The sequence below is a fragment of the Eschscholzia californica genome, unplaced genomic scaffold (assembly GCF_041429995.1).
Source record: "Eschscholzia californica isolate CP2 unplaced genomic scaffold, dmEscCali1.0.p SCAF_5, whole genome shotgun sequence".
Taxonomy (NCBI): Eukaryota; Viridiplantae; Streptophyta; class Magnoliopsida; order Ranunculales; family Papaveraceae; genus Eschscholzia; species Eschscholzia californica.
The window spans coordinates 35,207,960-35,220,509 of NW_028238472.1; the positions used below are offsets into that span (position 1 = coordinate 35,207,960).

General features: G+C 36.3%; 1 protein-coding gene across 1 annotated transcript; it reads right to left on the reverse strand.

The window, feature by feature from the left end:
• Positions 1-2,445: 2,445 nt before the first annotated feature.
• Positions 2,446-2,985, reverse strand: LOC147538840 (B3 domain-containing protein At5g26805-like). Its single transcript, XM_086643024.1, has one exon. It carries the CDS (start codon positions 2,983-2,985, stop codon positions 2,446-2,448), a length of 540 nt encoding a protein of 179 aa, XP_086499150.1.
• Between the last annotated feature and the right edge of the window lie 9,565 nt (positions 2,986-12,550).

Consider the following 12,550-nt stretch of genomic DNA (forward strand, 5'->3'; position numbering starts at 1 on the left):
AGTATGATTTTTATTCTCTGAGGTAACTCCTTGAGCCTTTGAGACCTACGAGGGGCTTGAGCAATAGTTGGAGTGTTCTCAACTACTTGAGATGTCTCCTACGAATTTAATTTGACTTGTGCGGGAGGTGTCTCGAGTTCCTCGAACTCTACCTCATTATCCTCTTCCACTTGTTGTGGATAGATAGGAACCACTAAACTTCTTGATATCTCCATATCTTTGTTTATTTGTACAACTTGGGGCGGGGCGGATCTAAGTTATCTACATCCACTTGCTTCTTAGTCACCATCCATAATGGCAGAGATACAAAATATATGAACTTAGAGGAACAAAGTGAATTTAGAAAAATATAATTAAGGGATATCTTCCAAATGTTGATTTAGATTCTATAACAATATCTAAACCTTTACGGTTTCCATCGTTTTTTTAAGTTAATAGTGCGAAGATTTATTGATCAAAAGACCTCTTCAAATTAGATGAGAATGAAGAGACGGTTTAATACAAAGTCGCAGGGGCGTGGGTGCAGCCGGTGCGGCCGCACCGGCCCCCTCTACCTAAGGACCCCATTTTGAGGAATGCTAAGTACACAAGTTATAAAAATAAATTATATTCATATAAATCATAAAGTCATATGCGGCTCAGTTGGTGAGGAACTTGTTCTACACGTTTGAGGACTCAAATTTGAATCCCCTTATCAACCTAATTACATTTATTTGTTTTTATCTTACTCAGTTCTAACCTTTATAGGCACCTCCATACTAGGTTTAAAGCCTCTACACGACATACACAAGATAAAAACCCACTTCAAGTTTTAACTTCTAAAGAGGCCCCATACTCAAGAAATAAAGCCACTTTAATTTCTAATGTTACCTTTAGTATTCTCTCTACAATCTCCCTTCAATATGTAATAGGTTTCTATATCTTATCTCCCATATTTACATTATTCTCCTTTTCTGATAATTTCACACAAAACAATATTATTGTTACCCGTTGGAGCAGATTTTCTATATCATACTTAGTTTATGTGAATATTTGTTTTAATTTATGTTCTTAGACTTACATAACACATCGAGTGTAGTTTAAATATTTTTAATGGAGTTAGTTATGTAATTACTGCAGATATTTGTACGTTGTCTTTTGAACAAACATATATTTTTCATAATATTTTATAAGAAATTTCTTTGGATAAATTATTTAGATATTCATTTATTATATTACACGTAAATTTTTGGGTCTCACATAATAAGAAGGGGCCTAGAAAAAAAATTTCGCAGCGGACCCCTGAAATTTCGGCCACGCCACTGCAAAGTCGGGTAACACAAATGTGTTCATTCCAATATGAACAATAGTGAAAGGAAGATTGGTGTAGGTTTAATAAACAAAATGGGAGTTGAAGGGTTGTGCTTGTGCATCATTGCATCAAAGAGAAAGGTTTTTGTTGTTTTAGCTTATACTTAATGGGTGAGATCTTTTGAACTGCCCATATTACATTTGTGAAGGGTTTTGGTTGCCATGTCTACGTTGTCATGTCTGTGTGACTAGGACAAAATAAATGAAGGCACTTAAGACGTTTAAGAAGACACTATAATTTTGGACTATCATTTTAAGTGTCCATAAAGTAACTACCTCCATACGGCCATTGAATTTGTGATAGTGTAACAAAAACTCTTCAAGAAAATCTTGAAGGTCACTTTAAGGGAGTTTGAGTATCTTATTTTATATGCTTTAAGTTTTTTTGATATGGGAGAGTTTGAGTATCTTATTTTTATATGCTTTAAGTTTCTTTGATATGGGAGTAGTGTTAAAAACGCCACGATTCTTCTCTTAAAGGTGCCCTTTTTCTTTATACACACCCTTGAAATTTGCCTCGAGGAGGCCCCTATAATACTCGGACAGGCGATAATGAGTTTATGGGTTGGGAGAAATACTATACACAATTTCAGTAATTGTGCAAAATGTTATATGCACCATACTTGTCAATAACACTTAAATAAGGGGAAATATTAGCCCACAACCGTGTGTATAACAAAAACATCTATGCACATTTTCCCAATTGTCATATGCATATTTGTTGTTAATTGTAGAGAAATCCAATATATGTTTATCAACCGAAAACATCTATTCTTCAAAAGAATAAGATTCCAACCATATTCTTTAGAGTGGGAAGATACATCACTTCTAAAAACTATTTAATAAATGTACCGGAAAATCTAGCTAAAAACAATTAACAGACATTCGAAAAAAACGTCAAAAGTAGTGTTAATTTCAAACACAAATACAATTTAGATTCTAAGCAAAGCATAATAAAATCAATCAAACATGGGAAAATAACATAGTCTATTGCTTGCTTTTTGGAGAAAATAATCAAATACATGAAACAATTAATTTTTTTTAACCACATATAAAGCAAGTAATGATATTTGATTCAAGCACTTTCCTAGACCCTTATTCATTTCCAGCAGCTTTCTTCAAAACAGAGAAATCAAAAGTAAAGGAATTCGGATTCCAATTCATTCCAATTAAATCTCCTTCCTTGAGATTTCTCCTGAAAACAAAGTCCTTATTCCAGAATGATTTTATCACATAACAATGATCAATTATAGACTTATAAAACAACAATCTGTACTCAGTCAGAGTATCCATATCTCTTATAACCACAGGAATTTGCTTCCCATTTTCCACTTGATTCCACATATTGTAATTCCAATACCTCAATATGTGAGAGTAAACTTGTTCTTGATCCAAAACAAGACCACCTAGTTTTCCCACATCTATACTAGTTAAGACTTTCTTGATATCCCACTTTTCGGAAGACTCGAAAAGTTCCAATAAAACAGGAGGTTCATTTGTTGTCGTCTTTGGTACTTCCACCAACTCCACATGTGAGGGTTTGAGAGGGAAGTTTAGAGATACTCGACTCTTTTCTTCCTCGGCTTTGGTCGGGATGAAAGTGTAGTAAGGAATATTCTTACTAGTGGGTTCCATTGATACTTGTTGAGAACATAAAGTAAAGATCACAACACAAACATATATATAAAGATGAGGGGAGAGGGTTGGTGGTGTTTATATTGCAAATTAAGAATGTTGATAATAAGATTTAATTTCTTCATTTGATATAAGGTGATGAGATAAGTATAGGATATCAAAGGAAACTAGTTAATGTCAATATATGTTGTATCTTGTCATTTATACACGACCCATCATAATATCAGAGAGTGATAAACTAGAAAGTATCCAGTATTTCCTTAAAAGATAATAATAATTAGGTTTTGGTTGAGGAAAAACATTTACTACTTATATTGATGAGTGTTGTACATTAATGAAATTTGCATAAGAGATTGCAACAAGATCTAGAAAGAGATAAGTCAAAAGAAGAAAAGAGAAGAAAAGTAATTGTGAGAATATGAATTTAATTGATTTTTATTTTTAATTTAGGTGTTTCAAGGCTTAATAACACTATGTATATGGAGTATATAAATTAGAGGCCCCGTAAATTCGGGGGACGTAGGCGGGGTCGTCTGGGTTGCCTCACCCCTCCTAGGGTCGTCTGGGTTGCCTCACCTTAGGGTCGACCCTGAGCTGATTACTGCCGACAAAGATAGTTCTGACTTGGAAATAAAGATTCAAATAAGAGCATTTTAGTCCTAACTCACATGTGCAAGTCACACACTTGAAACTTATATGGGAGTTAACGTTTCCCGTCCACATAGCGGTGTAAAATAAAAGTTAAAGATAATAGGAGTGTAGTTTTGATATTGATATAAAAGTGGGGATCAATGTCAAAATCTCCCGTTAATTAACTAATAATAATGTTTGTGGCATATGATGCTATTGCTTATCCTTCTTCGACAACAACAATTGGCTTCTCCATATTCATTATCTGCTTTCTAAATCAACTTAAAATAGCAATCCAATATTGGTGCAGTTAATATAGTATTTGCTTTTCTGTCTTCGTATACAGTTTGTTGCAACATTTAATTTGGGTTACCATACAACATCTCTAAGACGAGTTACACGATTCTTACAAAACAATTGGATGTTATAATTTACCTTGCCCAACATTGACTTAAACCAACAGAGAAATAGCAACGGGTACAAACAACTTTTCCTATTTGTGATTCCTAATATGATATCAGTAGCAACAAATCCAAAAGGAACATAGAAATAAGAATAGCAGTAGCAACAAATATAAAAGAAACAACATTTACAGAGTTACCAGTATGTCTCCAGAAATAATGTTCCCCTCCCTTTCTTCCCCAATTGATGATGATGATGGTGCTAGTGTTGCACTACACCCACTTCAGTAATTGATGTTAGTGTATTTGAATAAAATATAAAATCCAGCTTTTATTTTGAAATAAAATGGGTTAAAGTGAGCCTAACTTTTTGGAGGGAGATTTTTGGAGGGAACTATTTTTATCCATAACAAACAAAGTACCTTTTGTACTTCAAGCCCTTATAGATTAAAGTGTAAAACCTTTTCATCCTTGATATAGAAATGGAAACTTCAAATTAAAGAGTTTTGTCCCACATCTTTGAAAGAGAAAAACTAGCTTGTGTTTATAAGGAGAAAGTTGGGTGTAAGGGGTGTGGCCCCTTAGGGTTACAATAGTGCTCTCCGGAGGAGAGACCCATCACTTTTTAGAGGCAACCTTACCTTACACACACCACATTTCTCACTTGCACACACCCCCGACCCGACTCCGGTTCCGGTTCTGGTCTTGGTCTACCAGAGAATGCCTAATCAGTCCAAGTACGACCTAAAGTCGTCTGATTAGGGTAAACTCCCAGAGGAAAAAGATTCGACGGTAGTAGGGGCGTTTAAAGTCTTCAGGACAGCGAGCCTCTATTCCACCATTACTGTTCTATGGTCTACTTGCAGGTTCAGTATCTCAGATTGGTTCATTTACTGTTTAACTAAGCTCTGCAGAAAAGATAAGTTGTTTTATCAAACCTACTTCGTTGGACAACGACTATATCTATGCTGCCTCCGGGAGAAAGTACGTATCTACGTAATAACAGAACGACTTCCTCTTTGAACATGAACAGTAAAGAGGGAAAGAAATTAAAAAGGGGATCGGTTGCTTCTCATTGTAATATCCATATAAAATTCTGGTAAGAACTAGTTAGTTCATCGAAATAGAATATTTAGGAAGAGTTCGATTGTAAAATTTTTTATCTCATGGGGCGTTTAAAGTCTTCAGGACAGCGAGCCTCTGTTCCACCATTACTGTTCTATGGTCTACTTGCAGGTTCAGTATCTCAGATTGGTTCATTTACTGTTTAACTAAGCTCTGCAGAAAAGATAAGTTGTTTTATCAAACCTACTTTTTATTGCTCAATTAATTTCCGAGTTAATTTTTTATTTGTGGTTTTTAATATTATTTTGATAACAATCTGAAGACTTTAAAACTCTTTTCAAAATCGACCAAAACCATTTACTGTTTACTGAAAATGGACTTTAAGATGAGCAATGAAAAACCAGAAAAATTCGATGGTCAAAACTTTAAAAGATGGCAAAAGAAGATGTTATTTTTTCTGACAACCTTAAATATCAACTTTGTTTTGACCGAACCAGCTACCACAGTTGTGGGGGGAAATTAACCTGGTAGATCTGGAGCAGTAGATGCTTGGAATAAGGTTGACTATCTATGTAGAAATTATATTCTGAACTGCTTAGATAACACCATATATGATATCTACTGCCATACTAAGACTGCCAAAGAATTATGGGACTCCCTACAGGAGAAATATATTTCTGAAGATGCAGGTATTAAGAAATTCGTAGTAAGACGATTTCTAGATTGCAAAATGGAAGATGAAAAATCTGTCGTAAGTCAATTTCAGGAACTAAGGCTCATCCTAAATGAAATCAGAACTGAGGGAATGGTTATAGATGAGGTTTTCCAGGTTGCTGCAGTTATTGAGAAATTACCTCCCAGCTGGAATGATTGTAAAAAGAAACTCAGACACAAAAGGAAGGACATTGACATGCAATACCTGATTCTTCAAATCAGGGTTGAAGAAGAACATCTGAAACAGGAGAAATATGAGGTGGTTGCTTCACTTACGTCTAAAGCTCACATGGTGGAAGAGGTAAAGAAGAAAAAATTTCCCAACTCAAAACCTTCTAACCAGCGGAAGAAAGGTAATTCTAAATTCAAAAGGGTTGGCTCTAAGCCTAACAAACCATATTATGTATGTGGTAAGCCTGGTCACCTATATAAGGACTGTAGACATAGAAAAGCAAACCCTAATCCTAACACTCCGACCAAACATCCTAAACACAATCGTGCTCACGTAGTCGAAACAGAGAACTTTTGTGCAATGGCCACTGAAACTAACTTAGTGACAAACACTAAAGATTGGTGGTTGGATACAGGAACCACTAAACACATCTACTCTGAGAAGTCACCGTCTTCCTCATATAACCCAGTAAAAACAGGAGAACAATTGTAAATGGGTAACAACTCTTCATCCACAATTGTAGGAAAAGGAAAGATTGTTTTGAATATGACTTCTGGAAAGACCATGGCTCTGGATGATGTACTCCACGTTCCTGAAATAAGGAAAAATCTAATCTCTGTTTCGGTTCTGAACAAGAAAGGGTTCAAGATAGTAATTGAAAGTGACAAAGTGATTCTGTCCAAATGGGGGGTCTATTTGGGGAAAGGGTATTGTACTGAGAGCCTATTTAAGTTAAATGTTGTTTCTGATTCTGAATTGAATAAAGTATTTTCTTCTGCTTACTCGGTTGTGCATAATATTTCTAGCAATTTAAATGTTTGGCATGGTAGGCTAGGACACCTTAGTTCTTCCACTCTAGAACGTCTAAAGAAGCAAGGTTACATTCTAACTAATAAACAAGAAAAAGAAGACAAATGTGAAATTTGTATAGAGACAAAACTTAAGAAGAAACCCTTTAAAACTGTAGAAAGAACAACTAATGAACCTTTAGAATTAGTTCACTCTGATCTAGGAGACCTAAAAGCAACTCCTTCGAGAGGAGGCAAACGCTTCTACATAACTTTTATTGACCATCACTCAAGATTTTGTAACATTTACCTTTTAAATAGCAAAGATGAAGCCTTAGAAAGCATTAAAACCTACAAACTAGAAGTAGGACATAAACTAAATAAAAAGATAAAAATCCTTAGATCAGATAGAGGGGAAGAATACGTAGGACATCTCTTCACTCAATTCTGTAGGAATCACGACATAATACATCAAACAACTGCTCCTTACTTACCTCAATCCAATGGAGGTAGCAGAAAGGAAAAACAGAACATCAAAAGAAATGATGAACTCTATGCTAGTGAGCTCAAGATTACCTTTTAATTTGTGGGGGGAGGCTATTTTGTCTGCTTGTTATGTGCTTAACAGAGTACCCTCTAAAATATAAGATAAAACTCCATATGAACTATGGAAGGGCAGAAAGCCTAGCTTTAAACACTTAAAGGTGTGGGGGTGTCTGCCAAAGGTTGCAATACCTTTACCCAAAAGATCTAAGGTAGGACCTAAAACTGTAGATTGTGTATTCATAGGGTATGCACAGAACAGTAGCGCCTATCGCTTTCTAGTGATAAACTCTCCCGTTGATAACATAAACTCAAACACGATTCTAGAATCAAGAGATGCTGAGTTTTTTTAAAGACACTTTCCCTGGAAAGAGTGAGACCCTCAAAAGGAAAGAACTTGAGTCTAGTCAACCTGCTACTAGTTCTGAAACTCCAATTTCAGATAATGAACCTAGAAGGAGTAAGAGAGCTAGAACAGAACACAACTTCGGTCTTGACTTCCTCACTGAAGATGAACCCCCAACATATAGTCAGGCAATGACTTCTCCAGACGGACCGCTCTCGAAGGAAACTGTAGTAAGTGAGATGGACTCCATAACACAAAACAACACCGGGAAGCTCGTTAACTTACCTCCAGGCTCTAAAACTATAGGAAGCAAATGGATTTTTATAAGGAAACAAAAACTAGATGGCACTGTAGAAAAATACAAAGCTAGATTAGTAGCTAAAGGGTTCAGACATAAAGAAGGGCGTGACTTTTTTGACACTTACTCTCCTGTTACTAGGATCACTTTGATTAGAATCCTAATAGCTATCGCAGCAACCTACAACCTAGAAATACATCAAATAGATGTAAAAACTGCTTTTCCAAATGGTGAATTAGAAGAAGAAATCTACATGGACCAACCTGAAGGGTTTGTGGTCAAGGGACTAGAGAACAAAGTCTGCAAACTCATAAAATCCCTATACGGTCTTAAACAAGCACCGAAACAATGGCATGAAAAATTTGATCAAGTAGTATTAGAAAATGGGTTCAAGATTAATGAGTCAGATAAATGTGTATACACTAAATGTGTAAATGGGTGTTATGTGATTATATGTCTATATGTAGATGACATGTTAATTCTAGGCACTTCTTTAGAAATAATAAACCAAACTAAGGAACTCCTAATTAAAAACTTTGAACTGAAAGACTTAGGACAAGCAGATGTCATCCTAGGGATAAAAGTCATCAGAAACCTTGAAGGGATTACCTTGAGCCAAACACACTATATCGAGTCTGTACGCAGGAAATTTAACCAATTTGACTCCCCACTTGCGAGAGTACCCTTTGACCATTCTCTAGTCTTAAAGAAAAACAAGGGTGAGGCAGTATCCCAACTTGAGTACTCTAGGGAGTCTTATGTACATAATGAACTGCACGATGCCAAACATTGCTTACGCGGTAAGCAGACTGAGCATGTACACATGTAATCCTAGGCACACCCATTGGGATGCACTAATTAAGGTACTAAGATACCTTAAATACACATTATCACACATTTACATTACTCACGGTATCCTGCGGTTCTAGAAGGATATACAGATGAAAACTGGATCTCAGACTCAGAAGAACCTAAATCCACGAGTGGGTTTGTTTTTACACTAGCAGGAGTTGTAGTTGCTTGGAAGTCATCCAAGCAAACTTTCATCGCTAGATCAACAATGGAATCAGAATTCATCGCACTTGATAAAGCCGCTGAAGAAGCTGAATGGATACGAAGCTTTTTGGATGACATTCCAATTTTGCCTAAACCAATGCCTTCAATTCTGATTCACTGTGATTCCACAGCTACAATAGCTAAAGCTAAAAACAACATCTACAACGGAAAGTCTAGACATATTCGCTGAAGGCATAATTCGATTAAGAAATTGTTGGTTAATGGAGTAATTTCCATAGATTTTGTGAGATCGAAGGAAAACTTGGCAGATCCTTTGACGAAAGGATTATCGAGAGATGTTGTATATGTAACGTCGAGGGGGATGGGGCTAAAGCCCATATCAGAGTAAATCATCTATGACGGACACCCAACCTTGGAATCGGAGATCCCATGACCTTGGTTCAATGGGAAAACTAAGTTGTAGATGATAGTTTGTGAACACTCAAAGGAGAAAACTCCTACCCATCCCTATGGCAAAGAGAGTGTACCTGTTCAATGTGGGGGATGAGATCTATAGCTTGGGTATACCAAGTGGGGTGGAACAGGACACCCTTGATGGACTCACCTATATATGTGTGGATGTGGGGCCGCTTCTTATGAGAATTGGGCTATTCTCTAGAGAACTCATGAATACTAGGATATGCTCATGGCCGATAACGAGCATAACCGAATGATCTTGACAGAAACCAGAGGACTTGTGTGTGAGGTCTATTGATCGAGTCTACAAAATAGAAGTTCAGTTCAAGAACATCACATTCACTGAACGACTAGTAGCCCCAACTAACCATCACAAAGCAAAGGTTCAAGTCATAACGACCCCTTAGTTGATACACAATGCCTCGCACTCATCTCTTTTATTTAGCTCTTTTAATTTTATTCATGTGGGGGATTGTTAGTGTATTTGAATAAAATATAAATCTATCTTTTATTTTGAAATAAAATGAGCTAAAGTGAGCCTAACTTTTTGGAGGGAACTATTTTTATCTATAACAAACAAAATACCTTTTGTACTTGCAACACTTATAGAATGAAGTGTAAAACCTTTTCAACCTTCTTACTAATATAGAAATGGAAACTTCAAACTAAAGAGTTTTGTCCCACATCTTTCAAGAGAAAAACTAGCTTGTGTTTATAAGAGGAAAGTTGGGTGTAAGGGGTGTGACCCCTTGGCGTTACAGTAGTGCTCTCCGGAGGAGAGACCCATCATTTTTTAGAGTCACCCTTACCTTAGGCACACCACCTTTCTCAATTGCACACACCTGCGGGTCGGGTCACCAACCCGACCCGACTCCGGTTCTGGATCCGGCTCCAGCTCCGGTTCTGGTCTGGTTCCGGTCCTGGTCTTGGTCCTGGTCCTGGTTCTGGTCTTGGTCCTGGTCTTGGTCTTGGTCTACCAGATAATGCCTTATTTTTCTCGGACTTCCACTTTCCACTACTGGCTAGTGGAAATAGTCCAAGTACGTGTGTACTGGCTACTTTTTATCCACCATTGGATCAAAACGACCTAAAGTCGTCTGATCAGGTTTCCCCACTCTATAAATAGGGTAAACTCCCAGAGGAAAAAGAACATAGAAAAACAAAATCGTCTTCTATCTCTCTCTCTCTCTCTCTCAGCTTTACTCTTCTCTTTCTTATAATTCTGTCAAGATCAGGATATCAGAATTGAAGTTTGCTTCTTCAATTTCTGATAAGGAATAGTTGAATCCTAGGGGACTACGTTCACATACTGCAAAAGCAATACCAGATTCGACGGTAGCGGGGGCGTTTAAAGGCATCAGGACAGCAAGTCTAACTCGTGCCTCTGTTCCACCATTACTGTTCTATTGTCCACTTACAGATTCATTATCTCAGATTGGTTCATTTAATGTTTAACTAAGCTCTGCAGAAAAGATAAGTTGTTTTCCCAAACCTACTGTTTATTGCTCAATTAATTTCCGAGTGTATTATTTGGGTTTTAATATTATTTTGATAACAATTGATCTATTCCCATTTAATAAATTAATGAAATCTGAATCCTCCCTACTGAAGTTCTACCCCCAAATAGAAGTATAACAGAGTGTAGAGAGAAAAAAAGTGTTTGTTCATGATATCTGAGTCATGGGCAGGTTGAAGATAATAACCATGAATGGTTTTAACTAAAAAAAACCAACTTACACGCAATTTGGAGAGAGAGAGAAACTAGTATGTTGACTTCTTGGCAAGAATTTTTTTTAACTCTATTATCTAGGTTAGTGAGGAAAGTACTATCTCTCTCTGCTTTAGAGGAAAGTAAATAAACGCCAAGGTTAGAGAAATGAGATCTACTCGTCTGGCCTGATTTCGAGATGAAAGTTCAACATACGTTTTTTCCCTAAATTCAACTCTTTCAGTCCACTTTTCTTTCATCGGAAGTTCAACATACGTTTTTTCCCAATCATACTCAAATCTATTTAATTAACTGATAATGTTTGATATAATTTTCAGTGTTCACTATATTTAGTTTTTAACTTATATTGTTTTTACTTTTATTTCACATTCTTTCCACGAATTAGTATTTTCATATTTGTATTAGGATTAGTGAAAAACATATACTAAAGTTTAAAAAATTGAGAATTTTAAAAAATTGAGAATTTTAAATCTAATTTTGTATCAGAAATGAAACTGGTTGTAGTCGACTACATATATTATATATATATATATATATATATATATATATATATATAATTTTATGAACACTTTTTTAGTGTCATTTGAATTTTTATTTACTACCACTAAAATATGCATCCACAAGAAAAAATTCCTGGGTCCGCCACTAACTCTAACACAAAACATTAACAAATATTTCAAGCGAAGAAACAAACACAAGATCAGAGAAATTAACATTTACTTACATACTCTTTATTAGATATACGTTGAGTAGGCTACCAATATTTTCGGTAGATGTTTTGAGGAAATAAAGATCTTTTCCGAGGTGCAAACTTTTGGGTGAAAAGAAAAAAAATCGTAACTTTTTGTTTCCTCCGAACACCACCTATCCTTAATGTATGTTTGAGTAGGGTGGCTCTAAAGGCACCGGGCCAAAAGGGTGTTAGGGGGGCTGGTTATTGACCCGGGTTCTCTATAAGCACCCGGTCAACTAACTTGGATGAAGTTCACCTCCGTTTTCTTCCTTTATCTTCTTCTTCCAAAAGAAAATTCATTTTTTCTTCCAAAACAAAATCCTAGGTTGTGCACTACTACCGACATTCTCCGGCAACGATATCGACACCTACCGGCTGTGTTATATCATCTTTTTAAAACAAGTAAAGGTCCACTATCATCGATACTCTTAGGTCCCAGATCAGCTGATCTGTTTGGTCCTCTTTGACCCTGGATCACCTGATCCGTTTTATCCTATTGGTCCCGGATCAGCTGATCTGTTTGGTCCTCTTAGGTCTCGGATCAACTGATTTGCTTGGTCCTCTTAGGTCTCAGATCACCTGATCTGTTTGGTCCCCTTCGGTCTCAGACTGGTCCAGTCCGTCCGGTAGATTTTTAGGGAAAATTAAAATTTTATCTTTCATCACTATTCGT

What these genes read in the sequence shown, in the direction of transcription:
- LOC147538840 (XM_086643024.1), bottom strand. Translation starts at nt 2,985, where the DNA reads ATGGAACCCACTAGTAAGAATATTCCTTACTACACTTTCATCCCGACC.